This window comes from Anser anser (assembly GCF_964211835.1).
Source record: "Anser anser genome assembly, chromosome: 34".
In the NCBI taxonomy this organism is placed as follows: Eukaryota; Metazoa; Chordata; class Aves; order Anseriformes; family Anatidae; genus Anser; species Anser anser.
The window spans coordinates 584037-608220 of NC_139755.1; the positions used below are offsets into that span (position 1 = coordinate 584037).

The window sequence follows — 24184 nt, forward strand, 5'->3', positions numbered from 1 at the left end:
TTATTGGGTCTCCCAGTTACCGTGTTACTGGGCCTCCCAATAACCCCATTTGCCTCTTACTGGGGTTCCCAGTTAGCCCAGTTTCCTCTTACCGAGGCTCCCAGTTGCCCTGTTACTGGGTCTCCCAGTTACCGTGTTATTGGGCCTCCCAGTAACCCCATTTGCCTCTTACTGGGGCTCCCAGTTAGCCCAGTTCCCATATTACTGGGTCTCCCAGTTACCGTGGTACTGGGCCTCCCAGTAACCCCATTTGCCTCTTACTGGGGCTCCCAGTTCCCCCAGTTCCCATATTATTGGGTCTCCCAGTTACCGTGTTACTGGGCCTCCCAATAACCCCATTTGCCTCTTACTGGGGTTCCCAGTTAGCCCAGTTTCCTCTTACCGAGGCTCCCAGTTGCCCTGTTACTGGGTCTCCCAGTTACCGTGTTACTGGGCCTCCCAGTAAGCCCATTTGCCTCTTAGTGGGGCTCCCAGTTCCCCCAGTTCCCATATTACTGGGTTTCCCAGTTACTGTGGTACTGGGCCTCCCAGTAAGCCCATTTGGCTCTTACTGGGGCTCCCAGTTCCCCCAATTCCCATATTATTGGGTCTCCCAGTTACCGTGTTACTGGGCCTCCCAATAACCCCATTTGCCTCTTACTGGGATTCCCAGTTACCCCAGTTTCCTTTTACAGAGGCTCCCAGTTGCCCTGTTACTGGATCTCCCAGTTACCATGGTACTGGGCCTCCCAGTAACCCCATTTGGCTCTTACTGGGGCTCCCAGTTAGCCCAGTTCCCATATTACTGGGTCTCCCAGTTACTGTGGTACTGGGCCTCCCAGTAACCCCATTTGCCTCTTACTGGGGCTCCCAGTTAGCCCAGTTCCCATATTACTGGGTCTCCCAGTTACCGTGTTATTGGGGCTCCCAGTAATCCCATTTGCCTCTTACTGGGGCTCCCAGTTCCCCCATTCTCCTCTAACTGGGGCTCCCAGTCCCCTCTTACGGGGGCTCCCAGTTCCCCCAGTTCCCATATTACTGGGTCTCTCAGTTACTGTGGTACTGGGCCTTCCAGTAACCCCATTTGCCTCTTACTGGGGCTCCCAGTTAGCCCAGTTTCCTCTTACTGGGAGGCCTAAGGATCCCCTTTGCATGTTACTGGGGCTCCCAGTTCCCCCATTTGCTTCTTACTGGGATTCCCAGTTCCCCCAGTTTGCTCTTACGGAGGCTCCCAGTTGCCCTGTTACTGGGTCTCCTAGTTACCATAGTACCAGACCTCCCAGTAAGCCCATTTGGCTCTTACTGGGGTTCCCAGTTCCCCCATTCTCCTCTAACTGGGATTCCCAGTTAGCCCAGTCCCCTCTTATTGGGACTCCCAGTTCCCCCAGTTCCCATATTACTGGGTCTCCCAGTAATCCCATTTGCCTCTTACTGGGGCTCCCAGTTAGCCCAGTTTCCTCTTACTGGGAGGCCTAAGGATCCCCTTTGCATGTTACTGGGGCTCCCAGTTCTCCCATTTGCCTCTTACTGGGGTTCCCAGTTCCCCCAGTTTGCTCTTACTGAGGCTCCCAGTTGCCCTGTTACTGGGGCTCCCAGTTACCCCGTTTGTCTGTTACTGGGGCTCCCAGTTAGCCCAGTTTCCTCTTACTGGGATTCCCAGTTACCCCAGTTTCCTCTTACGGAGGCTCCCAGTTGCCCTGTTACTGGGGCTCCCAGTTACCATGGTATTGGGCCTCCCAGTAACCCCATTTGCCTCTTACTGGGGCTCCCAGTTAGCCCAGTCCCCTCTTACTGGGACTCCCAGTTCCCCCAGTTCCCATATTACTGGGTCTCCCAGTTACCGTGTTACTGGGTCTCCCAGTAATCCCATTTGCCTCTTACTGGGGCTCCCAGTTAGCCCAGTTTCCTCTTACTGGGAGGCCTAAGGATCCCCTTTGCATGTTATTGGGGTCCCAGTTCTCCCATTTGCCTCTTATTGGGATTCCCAGTTCCCCCAGTTTGCTCTTACTGAGGCTCCCAGTTGCCCTGTTACTGGGGCTCCCAGTTACCATGGTACTGGACCTCCCAGTAACCCCATCTGCCTCTTACTGGGTCTCCCAGTTCCCCCACTGCCCTCATAGTGGGGCTCCCAGTTGCCCCATTCCTCTCCTAGTGGATCTCCCAGTTCCCCCAGCTCCCTCTTACTGGGACTTTCAGTTACCCTGTTACTGGGATTCCCACTTACCGTGGTACTGGGCCTCCCAGTTACCCCATTTTCCCCTTACTGGGAGGCCCTAGGACCCCGTTACCCATATTACTGGGGCTCCCAGTTCCTCCAGTTCCCTCTTACTGGGACTCCCAGTAACCCCTTTTCCCTGTTACTGGGGCTCCCAGTTGCCTTGTTACTGGGATTCCCAGTTACCGTGTAACTGGGGCTCCCAGTAACCCTGTTTGCCTCTTACTGGAGCTCCCAGTAACCCCATTTGCCTCTTACTGGGAGGCCCAGGGACCCCATTCCCATGTTACTGGGGCTCCCAGTTCCCTCTTACTGGGGTTCCCAGTTCCCCCAATCACCTCTTACTGGGCCTCCCAGTTACCTTGTTACGGGGATTCCCAGTTATCATGGTACTGGGCCTCCCAGTAACCCCATTTGCCTCTTACTGGGAGGCCTAAGGACCCCATTTCCATGTTACTGGGGCTCCCAGTTCCCCGATTTGCCTCTTAGTGGGGCTCCCAGTTCCCCCAGTCCCCTCTTACTGGGAGGCCTAAGGACCCCAGTTCCCTCTTACTGGGTCTCCCAGTTCCCCCAGTCCCATGTTACTGGGGCTCCCAGTTCCCCCAGTCTACTCTTACTGGGGCTCCCAGTAACCCCATTTGCCTCTTACTGGGATTCCCAGTTTCCCCAGTTCCCATATTACTGGGTCTCCCAGTTACCATGTTACTGCGCCTCCCAGTAATCCCATTTGCCTCTTACTGGGACTCCCAGTGACCCCATTCCCATGTTACTGGGATTGCCCATTCTCCCAGTCCCCTCTTACTGGGTATCCCAGTTACTGTGTTACTGGGGCTCCCAGTTACCCCCAGTTCCCTCTTACTGGGTCTCCCAGTTCCCCCAGTCCCATGTTACTGGGGCTCCCAGTTCCCCCAGTCTCCTCTTACTGGGGCTCCCAGTTCCCCCAGTTCCCATATTACTGGGTCTCCCAGTTACTGTGTTACTGGTCCTCCCAGTAATCCCATTTGCCTCTTACTGGGACTCCCAGTTACCCCATTCCCATGTTACTGGGGCTCCCAGTTCCCCCAGTCCCCTCTTACTGGGGCTCCCAGTTACCCTCTTACTGGGTCTCCCAGTTACCGTGTTACTGGGCCTCCCAGTAATCCCATTTGCATCTTACTGGGACTCCCAGTGACCCCATGCCCTTCTTACTGGGGCTCCCAGTTCCCCCAGTTCCCTCTTACTGGGTCTCCCAGTTGCCCTGTTACTGGGTCTCCCAGTTCCCCCAGTCCCATGTTACTGGGGCTCCCAGTTCCCCCAGTCCCCTCTTACTGGGCCTCCCAGTTACCCTGTTACTGGGATTCCCAGTTATTGTGGTACTGGGGCTCCCAGTAACCCCATTTGCCTCTTACTGGGGCTCCCAGTTGCCCCAGTCCCATGTTACAGGGCCTCCCAGTTCCTCCGGTTCCCTCTTACTGGGACTCCCAGTAACCCCTTTTCCCTCTTACTGGGGCTCCCAGTTGCCCTGTTACTGGGATTCCCAGTTACCACGTTACTGGGGCTCCCAGTCCCCCCAGTCCCCTCTTACTGGGATTCCCAGTTCCCCCAGTTCCCATATTACTGGGTCTCCCAGTTGCCCTGTTACTGGGTTTCCCAGTTCCTCCAGTTCCCTCTTATTGGGAGGCCCAGGGACCCCGTTCCCATGTTACTGGGCCTCCCAGTTCCCCCAGTCTTCTCTTACTGGGGTTCCCAGTTGCCCTGTTACTGGGATTCCCTATTACCACGTTACTGGGGCTCCCAGTAACCCCATTTGCCTCTTACTGGGACTCCCAGTTTCCCCAGTTCCCATATTACTGGGCCTCCCAATAACCCCATTTGCCTCTTACTGGGACTCCCAGTTACCCTATTACTGGGATTTCCAGGTACCCTGTTACTGGGGCTCCCAGTTCCCCCAGTTCTCCCTTCCTGGGGCTCCCAGTTGCCCCATTTCCCTCTTACTGGGGCTCCCAGTTCCCTCTTACTGGGGCTCCCAGTTACCCCATTTCCCCCTTACTGGGGTTCCCAGTTCCCCCAGTCCCCTCTTACTGGGGCTCCCAGTTCCCCCAGTCCCCCCTTACCGGCCTCCCAGTCCCGCCCCCCCCCCCCCCGCCCCTCCCAGTGCTCCCAGTATGGCCCAGTCCCTCCCAGTCCCCCCAGGGCTCGGGTTTTGGGGGGGGAGGGGGCAAATCCTATAGGGTCTGGGGGTTCCCCTATAGGGTTTGGGGTCCCCTATAGATTGGGGGGGGCTATAGGATTGGGGGGGCTCCCCTATAGGATTTGGGCGTTACCCTATAGGATTTGGGGTCCCCTATAGGGTTTGGGGGGGGTCTCATATAGGATTTGGGGTCCCCTATAGATTGGGAGGGTTACCCTATAGGGTTTGGGGTCCCCTATAGGGTTTGGGGGGTCCCCTATAGGATTTAGGATCACCTATAGGATTTGGGGGGGCAACCCTATGGGATTTGGGGTCACCTATAGGATTTGGGGGGGCTTCCCTATAGGGTTTGGGGTCCCTATGGGTTTTTGGGGGGCCCCTATAGGATTTGGGGGGGGTCCCGTATAGGATTTGGGCGTTACCCTATAGGATTTGAGGTCCCCTATAGGGTTTGGGGGGTCCCCTATAGGATTTGGGGTCCCCTATAGATTGGGAGGGTTACCCTATAGGATTTGGGGTCCTCTATAGGGTTTGGGGGGGCTTCCCTATAGGGTTTGGGGTCACCTATAGGATTTGGGGGGTCTCCTATAGGATTTAGGGTCACCTATAGGATTTGGGGGTCTTCCCTATAGGGTTTGGGGTCACCTATAGGATTGGGGGGTCTCCTATAGGATTTGGGGGGGTTTCCCTATAGGGTTTGGGGTCACCTATAGGATTGGGGGGGCTTCTCTATAGGGTTTGGGGGGTCCCCTATAGGATTTGGGGGGCAACCCTATAGGATTTGGGGTCACCTATAGGATTTGGGAGGTCCCCTATAGGATTTAGGGTCACCTATAGGGTTGGGGGGGCTTCCCTATAGGATTTAGGGTCCCCTATAGGATTCAGGAGGGTTCCCCTATAGGATTTGGGGGGGGGGTATAGGATTTGGGGTCCCCTATAGGATTTGGGGGTTCGCATATAGGATTTAGGGTCGCCTATAGGTTTTGGGGGAGTTCCCCTATAGGATCTGGGGTCCTCTATAGGATTGGGGGGGGTTACCCTGTATGATCTGGGGGATACCCTATGGGATTTGTGGTCCCTATAGGTATTCTGGGAGGTCCTATAGGTTTTGGGGCGGTTCCCCTATAGGATTTGGGGTCCCCTATAGGTTTTGTGAGGGTTCCCTATAGGATTCGGGGGGTCACGCACAGCATTTTTGGTCCCTATAGGTTTGGGGGGGGGGTCTTTATAGGATTCTGGGGGGTTCCCCTATAGGATTTGGGGTTTCCCTATAGGATTGGGGGGGTTCCCTATAGGATTTGGGGTCCCTATTTTTTTTTTTGGTGAGTCCCTATAGGTTTTTGGGGGGGTGCTCGTAGGTTTGGGGGTTCCCCTATAGGATTTGGGGTCTCATATAGATTTTGAGGGGGGTCCCTATAGGATTTGGGGGTTACCCTATAGGATTTGGGGGGATCCCCTATAGGATTTCAGGTCCCCTATGGGATTGGGATGTTTCCCCAATAGGATTTGGGGGTTACCCTATAGGATTTGGGGGTCCCTATAGGTCTGGGGGTGTCCCTATAGGTTTTGGGCCAATTATCCTATAGGGTTTGGGGGGGGTTCCTATAGTTTTTTGGGGGGCTCTTAGTAGTTTCTTGGGGATTCCCCTATAGGATTTGGGGGGTTATCCTATAGGATTTGGGGTCCCTGTAGGTTTGGGGCATGTTCCCTTATAGGGTTTGGGGTTTCCCTATAAGATTTTAGGGCTTACCCTATAGGATTTGGGGTCCATATGGGTTTTTGGGGGTCCCTATAGGTTTTTTGGGAGATTCCCCTATAGGGTTTGGGGTCCCCTATAGGATTTGGAGGGGTTCCCCTATAGGATTTGGGGTCCACATAGGTATTTTGGGGGGTCCTTACAGGTTTGGGGGGGTTAACCTATAGGATTTGGGGTCTCTGGTAGGATTTGGTGTCCCTATAGAATTTGTGGGGGGTCCCTATAGGTTTTTGGGGGGGGTCCCTATAGATTTTGGGGGGTTCCTTATGGATCTTGGGGTGGTCTTTGTACGTTTTTTTTGGGGTCTTTATAGAATTTGGGGCGTCCTTTATAGGATTTGGGGTGTCCCTTATAGGATTTGGGGTCCCTATAGGTTTTGGGGGGGGATCGTTATAGGATTGGGGGGTCCCTATAGATTTCAGGGGGGGGTTATAGGATTTGGGGGGGGGGTCCTTTATAGGGTTGGGGGCATCCCTTATAGGATTTGGGGTCCCTATAGATTTTGGGGGGGGTCACTATAGATTTTTGGGGGGTTCCTGTAGATTTAGGGGGGGGTCCTATAGATTTGGGGTGGGGTTTATAGGATTTGGGGCATCCCTTATAGGATTTGGGGTGTCCCTTATAGGATTTGGGGTCCCTATAGGTTTTGGGGGGTTCCTTATAGGATTTGGGGGTCCCTATAGATTTGGGGGGGGTTCCTATAGATTTGGGGGGGGGTTCCTATAGATTTGGGGGAGGTTTATAGGATTTGGGGCATCCCTTATAGGATTTGAGGCGTCCCTTATAGGATTTGGGGTGTCCCTTATAGGATTTGGGGTCCCTATAGGTTTTGGGGTGGTCGTTATGGGATTGGGGGGTCCCTATAGATTTTAGGGGGGTTCCTATAGATTTGGGGGGGGTCCCTATATATTTTGGGGGGGCCTTTATAGGATTTGGGGCGTCCTTTATAGGGTTTGGGGTGTCCCTTATAGGATTTGGGGTCCCTATAGGTTTTGGGGGGGGTCTTTATGGGATTGGGGGGGTCCCTATAGGTTTTGGGGGGGTTCCTATAGATTTTGGGGGGGGTTATAGGATTTGGGGCGTCCTTTATAGGATTTTGGGTGTCCCTTATAGGATTTGGGGTGTCCCTTATAGGATTTGGGGTCCCTATAGGTTTTGGGGGGGGTCCTTATAGGATTGAGGGGTCCCTATAGATTTTTGGGGGGGTCCTATAGATTTTGGGGGGGTCCTATAGATTTTGGGGGGGGTCCCTATAGATTTTGGCGGGGGGTTATAGGATTTGGGGCGTCCTTTATAGGATTTGGGGGGTCGTTTATAGGGTTTGGGGTGTCCCTTATAGGATTTGAGATCCCTATAGGTTTTGGGGGGTCCCTATAGATTTGGGGGGGGGGTTATAGGATTTGGGGCGTCCTTTATAGGATTTTGGGTGTCCCTTATAGGATTTGGGGCGTCCCTTATAGGATTTGGGGTCCCTATAGGTTTTGGGAGGGTCTTTATGGGATTGGGGGGGTCTCTATAGGTTTTGGGGGGGTTCCTATAGATTTTGGGGGGGGGTTATAGGATTTGGGGCGTCCTTTATAGGATTTGGGGCGTCCCTTATAGGATTTGGGGTCCCTATAAGTTTTGGGGGGATCCTTATAGGATTGGGGGGGTCCCTATAGATTTTGGGGGGGTTCCTATAGATTTTTGGTGGGTTCCTATAGATTTTGGGGGGGTCCCTATAGATTTGGGGGTGTCCTTTATAGGATTTTGGGTGTCCCTTATAGGATTTGGGGTGTCCCTTTTAGGATTTGGTGTCCCTATAGGTTTTGGGGGGGGATCCTTATGGGATTGGGGGGTCCCTATAGATTTTTGGGGGGGTTCCTATAGATTTTTGGGGGGGTCCCTATAGATTTTGGGGGGGCCTTTATAGGATTTGGGGCATCCTTTATAGGGTTTGGGGTGTCCCTTATAGGATTTGGGGTCCCTATAGGTTTTGGGGGGTCCCTATAGATTTTGGGGGGGGTATAGGATTTGGGGCATCCCTTATAGGATTTGGGGTCCCTGTAGGTTTTGGGGGGATCGTTATAGGATTGGGGGGTCCCTATAGATTTTGGGGGGGTTCCTATAGATTTTTGGGGGGGTCCGTATAGATTTTGCGGTGTCCCTTATAGGATTTGGGGTGTGCCTTATAGGATTTCGGGTGTTCCTTATAGGATTTGAGGTCCCTATAGGTTTTGGGGGGTCCCTATAGATTTGGGGGGGGGTCCCTATAGATTTCAGGGGGGTTTTTTAGGATTTGGGGCGTCCTTTATTATAGGGTTTGGGGCGTCCCTTATAGGATTCGGGGTCCCTCACCCCTCGGGGCGCCCCCGCGATGCCGAGGGGCGGCCCTATAGGATCGGGGGGGGGGGTCCCCTATATATTTTAGGGGGGGCCTCACCCCACCCCCCCTTATAGTTAAATCTGGGGGGGGGACCCCAAAAATTTATAGGGCCGCCCTCCTCACCCCCTTTCTTTTTCCCCTACGGGCCCTATAGGATCGGGGGGGGGGTCCCCTATATTTTGGGGGGGGCCTCACCCCGCCCCCCCTATATTTAAACGGGGGGGGGGACCCCAAAAATTTATAGGGCCGCCCTCCTCACCCCCTTTCTTTTTCCCCTACGGGCCCTATAGGATCGGGGGGGGGGTCCCCTATATTTTGGGGGGGGCCTCACCCCGCCCCCCCTATATTTAAACGGGGGGGGGGACCCCAAAAATTTATAGGGCCGCCCTCCTCACCCCGTTTCTTTTTCCCCTACAGGCCCGGACCCCAAAAGCCGCCGTCCGTCCGTCGCCCCCCCCGAAATCTCCTCGTGCTTGGGGGGGGGGGGGGGGAGGATCCGAGACCCTATAGAAAAAAAGGGGGGGGGGGCGTGGGGGGCCCCCCCCAAAAAAAAAAAGGGGGTGGGGGGGGGACACCCCGAAGATGGCCGACCCCATCATGGACCTCTTCGACGACCCCAATCTTTTCGGGCTCGATCCCCTGGGCGACGACGCCCGCGACCCTATAGAGGAGGCTTTGGGGTTGGGCCCCCCCCCGGCCCCCCAAAACGACCCCGCGCCCCCCCGCCGCCGCCGCCCCCCCCCCAAAACGAAGCCCCCCCCACCCCACAACCCCCCCCGCAACCCCAAAACCCCGAGGTGCTGAGCCAGGGCAACCCCTTTATGGGGGTGTCGGCCGCCCCCGCCCCCAAAATCGTCATCCTAAAAGCGCCCCCCCCCCCCCAAAATTCCCCTATAAGCCCCGGGGGGGTCAACGGGGGCAAAATCACCTTGGCCAAAGTCCTCCCCGCCCCCCCCGTAAGGCCCGGGGGGGCCGGCGGCCCTATAGGGGCGGTAACGGGGCCGGGGGGGGTTATAGGGTCGGGGGGGGCGGTTATAGGGTCCGGGGGGGGCGGGGGGGGCCGCCCCCCCGTCAAGCAGTTGGTGCTGCAGCCCCTAAAAGCCGGGGGGGGCGGGGGGGCGCCCCTAAAACCGGCCGTCACGCTCACCTCGGCGCCGGGGCAGGTGAGGGGGGGGTTACGGGGTTTTTTTTGGGGTTTGGGGGGGTTTTGGGGGTTTTGGGGGGGATTTGGGGTTTTGGGGGGGGGATTTGAGGGGGTTTCGGGGGGGATTTGGGGTTTTGGGGGGTTTCGGGGGGATTTGGGGTTTTTGGGGGGGTTTTGGGGTTTGGGGGGTTGTGGGGTTGGGGGATTTGGGGGATTTGGGTGGGGGCTTTGGGTTGGGGTTTTGGGGGCTTTGGGGGATTTGGGGTCTGGGGGTTGGGGTCTTTGGGGTCTTGGGGTTGGGGGTCTTCAGATTTGGGTCTTCGGGTTGGGGTCTTCGGTTTAGGGTCATTGGGGTTTTGGGGGTCTTTGGGTTGGGGTCTTCGGGGTCATTGGGGGATTTGGGGCCTTGGGGTTTTGGGGTCGTTGGGGGTCTTCAGATTTGGGTCTTCGGGTTGGGGTCTTCGGTTTAGGGTCATTGGGGTTTTGGGGGTCTTTGGGTTGGGGTCTTCGGGGTCATTGGGGGATTTGGGGCCTTGGGGTTTTGGGGTCTTTGGGGTCTTGGGTTGGGGGTCTTCAGATTTGGGTCTTCGGGTTGGGGTCTTCGGTTTAGGGTCATTGGGGTTTTGGGGGTCTTTGGGTTGGGGTCTTCGGGGTCATTGGGGGGATTTGGGGCCTTGGGGTTTTGGGGTCTTTGGGGTCTTGGGGTTGGGGGTCTTCAGATTTGGGTCTTCAGGTTGGGGTCTTCGGTTTAGGGTCATTGGGGTTTTGGGGGTCTTTGGGTTGGGGTCTTCGGGGTCATTGGGGGATTTGGGGCCTTGGGGTTTTGGGGTCTTTGGGGTCTTGGGGTTGGGGGTCTTCAGATTTGGGTCTTCGGGTTGGGGTCTTCGGTTGAGGGTCATTGGGGTTTTGGGGGTCTTTGGGTTGGGGTCTTCGGGGTCATTGGGGGATTTGGGGCCTTGGGGTCTTGGGGTTGGGGGTCTTCAGATTTGGTCTTTGGGTTGGGGTCTTCGGTTGAGGGTCATTGGGGTTTTGGGGGTCTTTGGGTTGGGGTCTTCGGGGTCATTGGGGGATTTGGGGCCTTGGGTCTTGGGGTTGGGGGTCTTCAGATTTGGGTCTTCGGGTTGGGGTCTTCGGTTTAGGGTCATTGGGGTTTTGGGGGTCTTTGGGTTGGGGTCTTCGGGGTCATTGGGGGATTTGGGGCCTTGGGGTTTTGGGGTCTTTGGGGTCTTGGGGTTGGGGGTCTTCAGATTTGGGTCTTCGGGTTGGGGTCTTCGGTTGAGGGTCATTGGGGTTTTGGGGGTCTTTGGGTTGGGGTCTTCGGGGTCATTGGGGGATTTGGGGCCTTGGGGTTTTGGGGTCTTTGGGGTCTTGGGGTTGGGGGTCTTCAGATTTGGGTCTTCGGGTTGGGGTCTTCGGTTGAGGGTCATTGGGGTTTTGGGGGTCTTTGGGTTGGGGTCTTCGGGGTCATTGGGGAATTTGGGGCCTTGGGGTTTTGGGGTCTTTGGGGTCTTGGGGTTGGGGGTCTTCAGATTTGGGTCTTCGGGTTGGGGTCTTCGGTTTAGGGTCATTGGGGTTTTGGGGGTCTTTGGGTTGGGGTCTTCGGGGTCTTCGGCTTGGGGTCTTTGGGGTTTCGGGGTTGGGGTTTTTGGGGTCACTGGGTTTGGGGTCGTTGGGTCGGGGTCTTCGGGTTGGGGTCTTTGGGGTTGTTGGGGTCATTGGGGTCGGGGTTTTTGGGTTGGGGTCTTCGGGGTCTTCAGGGTTGGGTTTTGGGGTCTCCGGGGTTGGGTTTTGGGGTCTCCGGGCTCGTTTTTTTGGGGGTCTTCAGAGTTGGGTTTTGGGGTCTTTGGGTTTGGGTTTTGGGGTCTCCAGGGTTTGGGTTTTGGGGTCTCCGGGGTTGTTTTTTTTGGGGTCTTTGGGGGTTTGGCTGTTTTGGGGTCTCCATTTTGGGTGTTTTTGGGTTCTCCGGGCTTGTTTTTTTGGGTTCTCTGGGGCTGGTTTTGGGGTCTTTGGGTTTGGGTTTTGGGGTCTCCGGGGTTGGGTTTTGGGGTCTCCGCGGTTGTTTTTTTGGGGTCTTTGGGGTTTGGATGTTTTGGGGTCTCCGTATTTGGGTGTTTTTGGGTTCTCCGGGCTCGTTTTTTGGGGGTCTTCCGGGTTGGGTTTTGGGGTCTCCGGGGTTGGGTTTTGGGGTCTCTGGGGTTGTTTTTTTGGGGGTCTTTGGGGTTTGGATGTTTTGGGGTGTCCGCATATGGGTGTTTTTGGGTTCTCCAGGCTCGTTTTTTTGGGGGTCTTTGGGGTTGGGTTTCGGGGTCCCTGGGGCTGGGCGTTTTGGGGTCTTTGGGGTTGGGTTTTGGGGTCTCCGGGGTTGGGTTTTGGGGTCTTTGGGGTTGGGTTTTGGGGTCTCCGGGTTTGGGTTTTGGGGTCTCCGGGGTTGTTTTTTTGGGGGTCTTTGGGGTTTGGATGTTTTGGGGTCTCCGGGGTTGGGTTTTGGGGTCTCCGGGGTTTTTTTTTTTTTTGGGTTCTTTGGGTTTGGGTTTTGGGGTCTTCAGGGTTGGGTTTTGGGGTCTCCGGGTTTGTTTTTTTTGGGGTCTCCAGGATTATTTCTTTTGGGGTCTTCCGGGTTGGGTTTTGGGGTCTCCACGGTTGTTTTTTTGGGGGTCTCTGGGGTTTGGCTGTTTTGGGGTCTCCACATTTGGGTGTTTTTGGGTTCTCCAGGCTCGTTTTTTTGGGGGTCTCCAGGGTTGGGTTTTGGGGTCTTCCGGGTTGGGTTTTGGGGTCTCCGGGGTTGTTTTTTTGGGGGTCTTTGGGGTTTGGATGTTTTGGGGTGTCCGCATATGGGTGTTTTTGGGTTCTCCGGGCTCGTTTTTTTTGGGTTCTTTGGGTTTGGGTTTTGGGGTCTCCGGGGTTGGGTTTTGGGGTCTCTGGGCTTGTTTTTTTGGGGTCTCCAGGATTATTTCTTTTGGGGTCTTCCGGGTTGGGTTTTGGGGTCTCCGGGGTTGTTTTTTTGGGGGTCTCTGGGGTTTGGCTGTTTTGGGGTCTCTGCATTTGGGTGTTTTTGGGTTCTCCGGGCTCGTTTTTTTGGGGTTCTCTGGGGCTGGGCGTTTTGGGGTCTTTCGGGTTGGGTTTTGGGGTCTCCGGGGTTGTTTTTTTGGGGTCTTTGGGGTTTGGCTGTTTTGGGGTCTCCGCATTTGGGTGTTTTTGGGTTCTCCAGGCTCGTTTTTTTTGGGTTCTCCGGGCTCGTTTTTTTGGGGTTCTTTGGGTTTTGGGGTCTCCGGGGTTGGGTTTTGGGGTCTCCGGGGTTGTTTTTTTTGGGGTCTTTGGGGTTTGGCTGTTTTGGGGTCTCCGCATTTGGGTGTTTTTGGTTTTTCCGGGCTCGTTTTTTTGGGTTCTCTGGGCTTGTTTTTTTGGGGGTTCTTTGGGTTTGGGTTTTGGGGTCTCTGGGGTTGTTTTTTTGGGGTTTTTGGGGTTTGGCTGTTTCGGGGTCTCCACATTTGGGTGTTTTTGGGTTCTCGGGGCTCGTTTTTTTGGCGGTCTCCGGGGTTTAGAAGTTTTTGGGTCTTTGGCTTTTGTTTTTTTCGGGCTCTCTGGCGTATTTCTCCCCCCCTAAGCCCCCCCGCGCCCCGAAAAATCTTGCAGGGCGAATCGAAACGCATCACCCTGGTCCTCCAACAACCCCCCGCGGCTGGGGGCGGCTCGGCGGCGCCCCCCCAGGGCCAACGCCACCTGGTCCTCGGTAGCCTCCCCGGCAAGATCGTCCTGCAGGGCAACCAGCTGGCCGCCCTGGGCCAGTCCAAGGGGGCACCGGGGCAACCGGCCAAGGTGGTCACCATCCAGCTGCAGGTCCAGCAGCCCCCCGGGACCCCCGGGCAAGGCGGGGGGGGTGCCGCGACCCCCCCCAAAATCCAGCTCCTCCAGCAGCCCCCCAACGCCGGCGGCGGGGCGGCCCCGGTGGCGGTGGTGCCGCAGGTGGTGGGGGGCGCGGGGCAGCGCCTGACGGTGCCGCTCAAGGTGGTGCTGCAGCCGCAGGTGGGTTCGGGGCGGGGGGGGTTTGGGGGGGGGTTTGGGGGGAAACGAGGGGGTTTGGGGGGGCGGGGGGGGAGGGGAGGGGGTTGGGGGGGGTTGGGGGCGGGGAAAGGGGTTTTGGGGGGTTTTGGGGCGGGAGGAGGGGGTTTCGGGGGGGTTTGGGGTGGGAAGAGGGGGTTTTGGGGGGTTTTGGGGTGGGAGAAGGGGGGTTGGGGGGTTTTGGGGCAGGGGGAGGGGGGTTGGGGGGGTTTTGGGGCGGGAGGAGGGGGTTTCGGGGGGTTTGGGGTGAGGAAAAGTTTTGGGGTGGGAGGAGGGGGTTTTGGGGGGGTTTTGGGGTGGGAGGAGGGGTTTTGGGGTGGTTTTGGTGAAGAAGAGCGGTGTTGGGTGGGATGGGCATTGTTGGGTGGTTTTGGGGTGGGGTGGACATCGTTGGGTTGTTTTGGGGTGAAATAAGGGGTTTTGGGGTGGGAGGAGGGGGTTTGGGGTGGGATGAGCATCGTAGGGTGGTTTTGGGGTGGGAGGAGGGGTTTGGGGTTGTTTTAGGGTGGAGATGAGCACTTTTGGGTTGGTTTTGGGTGGGATAAACGCAGTTGGGTTGGTTTTGGGTGGAGATGGGCACATTTGGGTTGGTTTTGGGTAGAAATGAGCACATTTGGGTTGGTTTTGGGATGGAGATGAGCATCGTTGGGTTGGTTTTGGGTAGAAATGAGCACATTTGGGTTGTTTTTGGGTAGAAATGAGCACATTTGGGCTGGTTTTGGGTAGAAATGAGCGCATTTGGGTTGTTTTTGGGTAGAAATGAGCGCATTTGGGTTGGTTTTGGGTAGAAATGAGCGCATTTGGGCTGGTTCTGGGGATGGAGATGAGCGGAATTAAGTTGGTTTTGGGTGAAGAAGAGCACATTTGGGTTGGTTTTGGGTAGGATAAATGCCGTTGGGTTGATTTTGGGGTGGAGAAGAGCACATTTGGGTTGTTTTTGGGTAGAGATGAGCACATTTGGGTTGTTTTTGGGTAGAAATGAGCACATTTGGGTTGTTTTTGGGTAGAGATGAGCACATTTGGGTTGTTTTTGGGTAGAGATGAGCACATTTGGGCTGGTTTTGGGTAGAAATGAGCGCATTTGGGTTAGTTTTGGGTAGAAATGAGCGCATTTGGGTTGATTTTGAGTAGGATAAATGCTGATGGGTTGTTTTTGAGTGGAGATGAGCACAGTTAAGTTGGTTTTGGTAGAGAAGAGTACATTTGGGTTGTTTTTGGGTAGAAATGAGCATATTTGCATTGGTTTTGTGTGGGATAAATGCCATTGGGTTGGTTTTGGGGTGGAGAAGAGCGCATTTGGGTTGTCCTCCACGGAGAACCTATCACACCGGAGAGGCCCCTCCATTTTGGGATTGTCTCCCCCCCCCCCCCCTCGCAGGCGGGCTCGTCGCAGGGCGGCTCGGCGGGCTTGTCGGTGGTCAAAGTCCTCAGCAGCACCGAGGTGGCCGCCCTGGCCGGCCCCCCCGGCTCGCGGGGCGCCTCGGAGGAGAGCCGCAAGCTGGAGCACCAGAAGAAGCAGGAGAAAGCCAACCGCATCGTGGCCGAGGCCATCGCCCGCGCCCGCGCCCGGGGCGAGCAGAACATCCCCCGGGTCCTCAACGAGGACGAGCTGCCCAGCGTCCGGCCCGAGGAGGAGGGCGAGCGCAAGCGGCGGCGGAAAGGGGCCGGCGAGCGTGGCGGTCCCAAGGAGGAGCGGCCCCGCAAGGGCAAGGGGCAGGGGGGCTCCGGCAAGAGCAAGGGGCGCAGCAAACCCAGGTGAGGACGGGGTGGGCCTTTGTAGCCAAACGGTGGCCACCGTTGACCTTTGTGACCATCGTTGGTCTTTGTGGTGGCCATCGTTGAGCCTTTGTGGCCAACATGGGTCTTCGTGGTGGCCATCGTTGAGCCTTTGTGGCCAATGTGGGTCTTCGTGGTGGCCATCGTTGACCTTTGTGGCCAGCATGGGTCTTCGTGGTGGCCATCGTTGAGCCTTTGTGGCCAACATGGGTCTTCGTGGTGGCCATTGTTGACCTTTGTGGCCAAAGTTGACCATCGTTGAGGCCATCGATGAGCCTTTGTGGCCAACATTGGTCTTTGTAGTGGCCATCGTTGAGCCTTGTGGCCATCGTTGACCGTTGTGGCCATCGTTGGTCTCCGTGGTGGCCATCGTTGGCCATCGTTGACGCCATCATTGAGCCTTGTGGCCATCGTTGGTCTTCGTGGTGGCCTTCGTTGAGCCTTTGTGGCCATCGTTGGTCTTTGTGGTGGCCATCGTTGACCTTTGTAGCCAACGTTGGTCATCATTGAGACCATTGTTGAGCCTTGTGGCCATCGTTGGTCTTTGTGGTGGCCATCGTTGAGCCTTTGTGGCCATCGTTGGTCTTCGTGGTGGCCATCGTTGACCTTCGTGGCCAACATTGACCCTTGTCATGTCCATTATTGACCCTTGAGGCCAACGTTGGTCTTCGTGGTGGCCATCGTTGACCCTTGTGGCCATCGTTGACCTTTGTCATGTCCATTGTTGACCTTTTTGGCCAACGTTGGCCTTCATCATGTCCATCGTTGACCCTCATGGCCAACATTGACCATCATCATGTCCATCGTTGACCTTCATGGCCAACTTTGGTCTTCATCATGTCCATCATTGACCTTTTTGCCCAACGTTGACCTTTGTCATGTCCATCGTTGACCTTCATGGCCAACTTTGGTCTTCATTATGTCCATCGTTGACCCTCACGGCCAACGTTGACCTTCATCGTTGACTCCAACGTCGGTTCTGTTGCACCCACCATCGGCGTTTTTGGCCCCTAAACCAAATTTTGGCCTCGTTGACCCCAAATTTTGGCTTCGTTGACCCCAACCTTTGGGCCTCGTTGTCCCCAACCCTCGTCCCACCACCCCTCGCCCCCGTTGCCCCCAACCCTTGGTTCTCATCGTCAACCTCCCCGCGTTTTGCCCCGACCTCCTCCCCGTTGCCCCAATTCCTGGCCTTTTTGCCCCAAATCCCCGCTTTTGGGGACAACCCCGCGGGCGAGCCGCCTGTCCCCTGTCCTCCTAACCCCCCGCCCCGTGTCCCCCAGCACCATCACGCCGGTGGTGGGCAAGAAGCGGAAGCGCAACGCCTCCTCCGACAACTCCGACGCCGAGGTGATGCCGGCGCAGTCGCCGCGGGAGGAAGAGGAGACCAGCGTGCAGGTACGGAGACGAAGGCCACTGGGGGGGGGGGGGGGGGTCTCCACGGGGGCGTGGCCCCCCCTCACCGCCTCCTTCCTTCCCCGCAGAAGCGGCGCTCCAACCGGCAGGTGAAGCGCAAGAAGTACACCGAGGACTTGGACATCAAGATCACTGACGACGAGGAGGACGAGGAGCTGGACGTGACGGGGCCCGTGCGGCCCGAGCAGCCCCCGGCCCCGCAGCCCCCAGCCCCGGAACCGGAGCCCGAGGGCGAGACGTTGCCCTCCATGCAGTTTTTTGTGGTGCGGGGAGGGGTCTTCTCTTTTTAAACCCCCCCCCTCCCGGGTTTTGGGGGGTGGGGGGGGGGGTCTTCGCGTCCCGTTTTTAGCTCCGCCTTCGCCGCGGGCTTCATCGTTTCGTCTCCGTTTGCTCCTCCTCCTCCTCCAGGAAAACCCCAGCGAGGAGGATGCGGCCATCGTGGACAAGGTCCTCTCCATGCGGGTGGTCAAGAAGGAGGTGAGGGACCCTCCGGGTGGGGGGGACCCCAAAAAAGGGGGGGGGGGGGACGGCGTTTGGCCAACGTTGACGCCCCCGCCTTGCTCCCCGCAGCTCCCGTCGGGGCAGTTTACGGAATCCGAAGAGTTTTTCGTCAAATATAAGAATTAGTAAGTGGTCGGCCAAGATGGAGGCTTGGGGCGGGGTTCGCCATCTTCTCAGACCCTTTTTTGGGGTCTTTTTATGGGGTTTTAGTCTTCTCGTAGACTTCTACAGCATTGGTGGGGGGAGAAACCCAACCGGGGGGTGCGTAGATGAGCCCAACGTTCAACGGGACGACCTGTTGACGTCTTGGGGTGCTTCTAGGACGCGACGACCCCCTTTAATAAGAGGCCGGGGGTTGAAATCGCGTTTTTTTGGCCCAAAATAGCTTCGCCGGAGGGTTGCCAGGAGATTTTTTTTTTGGTGGGTGCCGTGGGGGTGTCGACGCCGCGGATGTTTGGGGGTCCGGGCGATTTACTCATGATTTACTCGGCGGTTTACCGTCGCGCGGTAGCTCCTACTTGCACTGCGAGTGGGCCACCATCGACCAGCTGGAGAAGGACAAGAGGATCCACCAGAAGCTGAAGCGCTTCAAGACGAAGATGACGCAGATGCGGCACTTCTTCCACGAGGTGCCCGGTTTTGGGGCCGGGGGGGGCGCTTTTGGGGGCTCGGGGATGAGTTTTTGGGGGATTCTCACCCCTCAAGAGTTTTTTTGGGGGGTTCTTTGTGTCTAAATACCTTTTTTTTCTAAAATATTAAAGGATCGGGAACAGAGGGGACATTTTGGGGGTTCGGGGATGAGTTTTTGGGGAGGATTCTCACCCCTCAAGACGTTTTTTGGGGGATTTTTTGTATCTCGCCACCTTTTTTTTTTATAAAATCATAAAAAGAAAAGGATCGGGAGCAGAGGGGACGTTTTGGGGGCTCGGGGATGAGTTTTTTGGGGGATTCTCAGCTTTCAAGAGTTTTTTGGGGGGATTCTTTGCGTCTCACCACCTCTTTTTTTCTAAAATAATAAAAGATCGGGAACAGAGGGGATGTTTTGGGGGCTCGGGGATGAGTTTTTTGGGGGATTCTCACCCCTCAAGAGGTTTTTTTGGGGATTCTTTGCGTCTCACCACATCTTTTTTCTAAAATAATAAGGGATCGGGAACAGAGGGGACATTTTGGGGGTTCGGGGATGAGTTTTTGGGGGATTCTCAGCTTTCAAGAGTTTTTTGGGGGGATTCTTTGTATCTCACCGCCTTTTTTTTTTTACGAAATCGTAAAAAAATAAAGGACGAGGAACCTTTCAACCCCGATTACGTGGAGGTGGACCGCATCCTGGACGAGTCGCACAGCGTCGACAAGGACAACGGGGAGGTGAGCGAGGAAGGAGGAACGGGGACGCGGCGGGCCCCCGACCCCGTAAACAACGTCCCCTGACGGCCCCGTCCTTTTGGGGTTCCTCCTCCTCCAGCCCGTGGTCTACTACCTGGTGAAGTGGTGCTCCCTGCCCTACGAGGACAGCACCTGGGAGCTGAAGGAGGACGTGGACGAGGGGAAAATCGGCGAGTTCAAGCGCATCCAGGCCCGGCACCCCGAGCTCAAGCGCCTGGTGAGAGCGGCCGCGTCTTCTCCTCGCCTCCCCACCGCGGCGGCCGCTCTGTCGTCCCCTAATCTTTTAATTTTTCCCCCCCAAAAAACAAGCCCCGTCCCCAAGCCGGCTCCTGGAAGAAGCTGGAGCTGTCCCACGAGTACAAGAACCACAACCAGCTGCGGGAGTATCAGCTGGAGGGGGTCAACTGGTTGCTCTTCAACTGGTACAACAGGCGAGTTAACGGGGCGGCGAGGGGGAAACGGGGTCGGGGCCCGTCCCCGTAGGGTTTCGGGCCGCCAACGGGCCACCAACCCAGCGTCCCCGGTGCCACCCCGCAGGCAGAACTGCATCCTGGCCGACGAGATGGGGTTGGGCAAGACGATCCAGTCCATCGCCTTCCTGCAGGAGGTCTACAACGTGGGCATCCGTGGCCCCTTCCTGGTCATCGCGCCCCTCTCCACCATCACCAACTGGGAGCGGGAGTTCAACACCTGGACGGAGATGAACAGCATCGTCTACCACGGCAGCCTGGCCTCGCGGCAGATGATCCAGCAGTACGAGATGTACTGCAAGGACTCGCGGGTACGGGCGTCTTCGGCGTCTTCCGGAAGCTCCCGTGGTGGAAGGGAGGGCGAGGGTGGCTCTTAGGTCCTCCGAAAACTCCCGGAGGACCTCCCGAGGGCGGCTTTTAGGTCCTCCGGAAGCTCCTGTGGTGGAGGGAGGGTGAGGGTGACTCTTAGGTTCTCCAAAAAGTCCTGGAGAACCTCCCAAAGGTGGTTTTTAGGTCCTCCAGAAGCTCCTGGAGAACCTCCTGATGGTAGAAGGAGGGCGAGAGTGGCTTTAGGTCTTCCAGAAAGCCCTGTGGAACCTCCTGAAGATGGTAGGAGGTCAAGGGTGGCTTTGAGGTCCTCCTAAAGCTCCCGGAGAACCTCCCGAGGGGGGTTTTTAGGTCCTCCAGAAGCTCCTGGAGAACCTCCTTGTGATAGAAGGAGGACGAGGGTGGCTTTGAGGTCCTCCTAAAGCTCCTGTAGAACCTCCCAAGGGCAGAAGGAGGTTGAGGGTGGTTTTGAGGTCCTCCAGAAGCCCCCGTAGAACCTCCTGAGGTGGCCTTTAGGTCCTCCAGAAGCTCCCGGAGACCTTCCTAAGGGTAGAAGTAGGGCGAGGGTGGCTTTGAGGTCCTCCAAAAGCTCCTGTAGAACCTCCTGAGGTGGCTTTTAGGTCCTCCAGAAGCTCCCGGAGACCTTCCTAAGGGTAGAAGGGGGGCAAGGGTGGCTTTGAGGTCCCCCAAAAGCCCCTGTAGAACCTCCTGAGGTGGCTTTTAGGTCCTCCAGAAGCTCCTGGAGATCTTCCTAAGGGTAGAAAGGAGGACAAGGGTGGTTTTGAGGTCCTCCAGAAGCCCCCAGAGAACCTCCTGAGGTGGCTTTGAGGTCCTCCAGAAGCCCCCGGAGAACCTCCTGAGGGCGGAGGGAGGCCGAGGGTGGCTTTGAGGTCCTCCAAAAGCCCCCGGAGAACCTCCTGAGGTGGCCTTTAGGTCCTCCAGAAGCTCCTGGAGACCTTCCTAAGGGTAGAAGGAGGGCTAGGGTGGCTTTGAGGTCCCCCAAAAGCCCCCTTAGAACCTCCTGAGGTGGCCTTTAGGTCCTCCAGAAGCTCCTGGAGACCTTCCTAAGGGTAGAAGGAGGACAAGGGTGGCTTTGAGGTCCTCCAAAAAGCCCCATGAGGACCTCCCGAGGATGAGGAGCCGCGGCTGGAGCCTTCCTCTCCCCCCCCCCAGGGCCGCCTGATCCCCGGGGCCTACAAGTTCGACGCGCTGATCACCACCTTCGAGATGATCCTGTCCGACTGCCCCGAGCTGCGGGAGATCGAGTGGCGCTGCGTCATCATCGACGAGGCGCACCGCCTCAAGAACCGCAACTGCAAGCTCCTCGACAGCCTCAAGCACATGGACCTGGTGAGGGCCTGGAGAAGGCTTCCTTGCGGGGCGGGACGAGGAGACCTCCTCACCCCTCCTTGGGTCAGGTTTGGGTTCCCTGGAGGGTGTTGGAGGGGCTCTTGGTGGTGTCCGGAGGTGTTCGGGTCGGTGCCGTGCGGCGGGAGGTGGTTTTGGAGGTCTTTATGGGGTCTTGGTTGGGTTTGGAGGTGTTTGGGTTCATCCCACGTCCCTTGGGGATGGTCCTGAAGGTCCTTGTGGGGTCTTTCTTGGGTTTGGAGATGTTTGGGTTCATCCCACGTCCCTTGGGGATGGTCCTGAAGGAGTTTGTGGGGTCTTGGTTGGGTTTGGAGGTGTTTGGGTTCATCTCGTGGTCCTTGGGGGATGGTCCTGAAGGTGTTTTTGGGGTTTTTGGTTGAGTTTGGAGATGTTTGGGTTGACCTTGTGTCCCTTGGGGATGGTCCTGAAGGTGTTTGTGGGGTTTTGGTTGGGTTTGGAGATGTTTGGGTTCATCCTGTGTCCATTGGGGATGGTCCTGAAGGTCCTTATGGGGTCTTGGTTGGGTTTGGAGGTGTTTGGGTTCATCTCGTGGTCCTTGGGGGATGGTCCTGAAGGTGTTTGTGGGGTCTTGGTTGGGTTTGGAGGTGTTTGGGCTCATCTCACATCCCTTGGAGATGGTTCTGAAGGTGTTTTGGGGGTTTTTGGTTGAGTTTGGAGGTGTTTGGGTTGACCTTGTGTTCCTTGGGGATGGTCCTGAAGGTGTTTTGGGGTTTTTGGTGGGGTTTGGAGATGTTTGGGTTCATCCTGTGTCCATTGGGGATGGTCCTGAAGGTCCTTATGGGATCTTGGTTGGGTTTGGAGGTGTTTGGGTTCATCTCATGTCCCCTGGGGATGGTCCTGAAGGTGTTTTTGGGGTTTTTGGTTGAGTTTGGAGCTGTTTGGGTTGATCCCATGTCCCTTGGGGATGGTCCTGAAGGTCCTTATGGGGTCTTGGTTGGGTTTGGAAATGTTTGGGTTCATCTTGTGGTCCTTGGGGGATGGTCCTGAAGGTCCTTATGGGGTTTTGGTTGGGTTTGGAGATGTTTGGGTTGATCTCGTGGTCCTTGGGGATGGTCCTGAAGGAGTTTGTGGGGTTTTTGGTTGGGTTTGGAGACGTTTGGGCTCCGTCCACGTGTCCCGGCCGAGGACAGCCACACGGGGCCACCCCGGGACCTGGAGGGCCTCATCCTGCTCCCCCCCTAACGCTCTGCCCCCGCCCCGTTTGGACGGCAGGAGCACAAGGTCCTCCTGACGGGCACGCCGCTGCAGAACACGGTGGAGGAGCTCTTCAGCCTCCTGCACTTCCTGGAGCCCTCCCAGTTCCCATCCGAGGCGGAATTCCTCAAGGACTTCGGTGACCTCAAGACGGAGGAGCAGGTGAGGAGGAGGAGGAGGAGGAGGAGGAGGAGGAGGAGGAGGAGAGGACCCCGGTCCCTCACGTGGCCACCGGGGTCGGGTTCTACTCGTGGTGACTCTTCCTTCCCCCCTGCCTCTAGGTGCAAAAGCTCCAAGCCATCCTCAAACCCATGATGCTCCGCCGGCTGAAGGAGGACGTGGAGAAGAACCTGGCGCCCAAGCAGGAGACCATCATCGAGGTGGAGCTGACCAACATCCAGAAGAAATACTACCGGGCCATCCTGGAGAAGAACTTCTCCTTCCTCTCCAAGGGCGCCGGCCACACCAACATGCCCAACCTCCTCAACACCATGATGGAGCTGCGCAAGTGCTGCAACCACCCCTACCTCATCAACGGTGAGGGGCACGGCGGCGGCCTCCTCCTCCTCCTCTTCCCAAGTAGACATCTCGGGGGCCAAAAGGAGATGTTTTGGGGGGCAAACGCGCCCCGAGGGGTCCGCCAGAAGCTCAGGGTTGGGGTTCTCCTCCTCCTGGTGGGCGCGGAGAAGGTTCTCCAAGCCTTCCAGCTCGGCGGCGCTGCCCCCAGGCAGCGTTCGGTGGGGTTGAGGGGTGAGTGGCGCCCCGAAACGCCCCGCTGATGGTCCCGTCCCCCCCCCGACTCCCCCCCCCAGGCGCGGAGGAGAAGATCCTGGCCGAGTTCCGCGAGTCCTGCCACCACCACGTGCCCCACGACTTCCACCTCCAGGCCATGGTGCGCTCCGCCGGCAAGCTGGTGCTCATCGACAAGCTCCTCCCCAAGCTGAAGGCCGGCGGCCACAAGGTGCTCATCTTCTCCCAGATGGTGCGCTGCCTCGACATCTTGGAGGACTACCTCATCCAGAAGAGGTGAGATGGGGGCGCGGAGGGCGGCGGGGAGGGGGCACGGGGCCGCCCGGGGCCTCCCCCACCCCGACACATGTTTTTTTGGGGCGTCGGCAGGTACCTGTACGAGCGGATCGACGGGCGGGTGCGGGGCAACCTGCGGCAAGCCGCCATCGACCGCTTCAGCAAGCCCGACTCGGATCGCTTCGTCTTCCTGCTGTGCACGCGGGCGGGGGGGCTGGGCATCAACCTGACCGCCGCCGACACCTGCATCATCTTCGACTCCGACTGGAACCCCCAAAACGACCTCCAGGTGAGCCCCCCCCGGGGGGGGGGCTCCTCCCGCCTCGCCGCCGCCCCCGCTTCGGCCGCGGGGTCTCGGGTTTTTGGGGGGCCCCGTTGAGTTTGAGTCGAGGGGGTCTTGGGTTTGGGGGCCCCGTTGAGTTTGTCTTGATGGGATTTGGGGTTTGGTGCCCCATTGAGTCAAACTCAACGGGGTTTGGGGTCTCATGGAGTTTGACCCAAAGGGATTTGGGTTTTGGGGCCCCGTTGAGTTTGAGTCGATGGGGTCTTGGGTTTGGAGCCCCGTTGAGATTATCCCAATGGGGTCTTGGGTTTCGGGGCCCCGTTGAGTTTGAGTCAACGGGGTCTTGGGTTTTGGGGCCCCGTTGAGTTTGGGTCGACGGGGTCTTGGGGTTCGGGGCCCCGTTGAGTTTGAGTCAAGGGGATTTGGGGTTTGGGGTCCTGTTGAGTTTGAGTCAAGGGGGTCTTGGGTTTGGGGGCCCCGTTGAGTTTGAGATGAGCGGGTCTTGGGTTTTGCGGCCCCGTTGAGTTTGAGTCGAGGGGATTTGGGGTTTGGGGTCTTGTTGAGTTTGAGTCGATGGGGTCTTGGGTTTTGGGGGGCCCGTTGAGTTTGAGTCGAGGGGGTCTTGGGTTTCGGGGCCCCGTTGAGTTTGAGTCAAGGCGATTTGGGGTTTGGGGCCCCGTTGAGTTTGAGTCGACGGGGTCTTGGGTTTTGGGCCCCATTGAGTTTGAGTTGAG

General features: G+C 57.2%; 1 protein-coding gene across 1 annotated transcript in view; it reads left to right on the plus strand.

Annotated features, from left to right (window-relative positions):
- Nucleotides 1-9254: 9254 nt before the first annotated feature.
- The window catches only part of CHD8 (chromodomain helicase DNA binding protein 8), a gene marked incomplete at its 3' end in the record, with an annotated part of 33987 nt that continues 19057 nt past the window's right edge, over nucleotides 9255-24184 (plus strand). The window contains exons 1-17 of the mRNA XM_083815039.1: nucleotides 9255-9648; nucleotides 13263-13652; nucleotides 15067-15443; nucleotides 16748-16862; nucleotides 16949-17143; nucleotides 17289-17357; nucleotides 17451-17506; nucleotides 17893-18010; nucleotides 18660-18743; nucleotides 18841-18978; nucleotides 19071-19196; nucleotides 19303-19542; nucleotides 20732-20908; nucleotides 22160-22303; nucleotides 22423-22678; nucleotides 22954-23167; nucleotides 23261-23456. Of these exons, the coding sequence (XP_083671165.1) occupies nucleotides 9307-9648; nucleotides 13263-13652; nucleotides 15067-15443; nucleotides 16748-16862; nucleotides 16949-17143; nucleotides 17289-17357; nucleotides 17451-17506; nucleotides 17893-18010; nucleotides 18660-18743; nucleotides 18841-18978; nucleotides 19071-19196; nucleotides 19303-19542; nucleotides 20732-20908; nucleotides 22160-22303; nucleotides 22423-22678; nucleotides 22954-23167; nucleotides 23261-23456 (3237 nt within the window). The 5' untranslated portion in view covers nucleotides 9255-9306. The remainder of the gene's footprint in view (nucleotides 9649-13262; nucleotides 13653-15066; nucleotides 15444-16747; nucleotides 16863-16948; nucleotides 17144-17288; nucleotides 17358-17450; nucleotides 17507-17892; nucleotides 18011-18659; nucleotides 18744-18840; nucleotides 18979-19070; nucleotides 19197-19302; nucleotides 19543-20731; nucleotides 20909-22159; nucleotides 22304-22422; nucleotides 22679-22953; nucleotides 23168-23260; nucleotides 23457-24184) is intronic.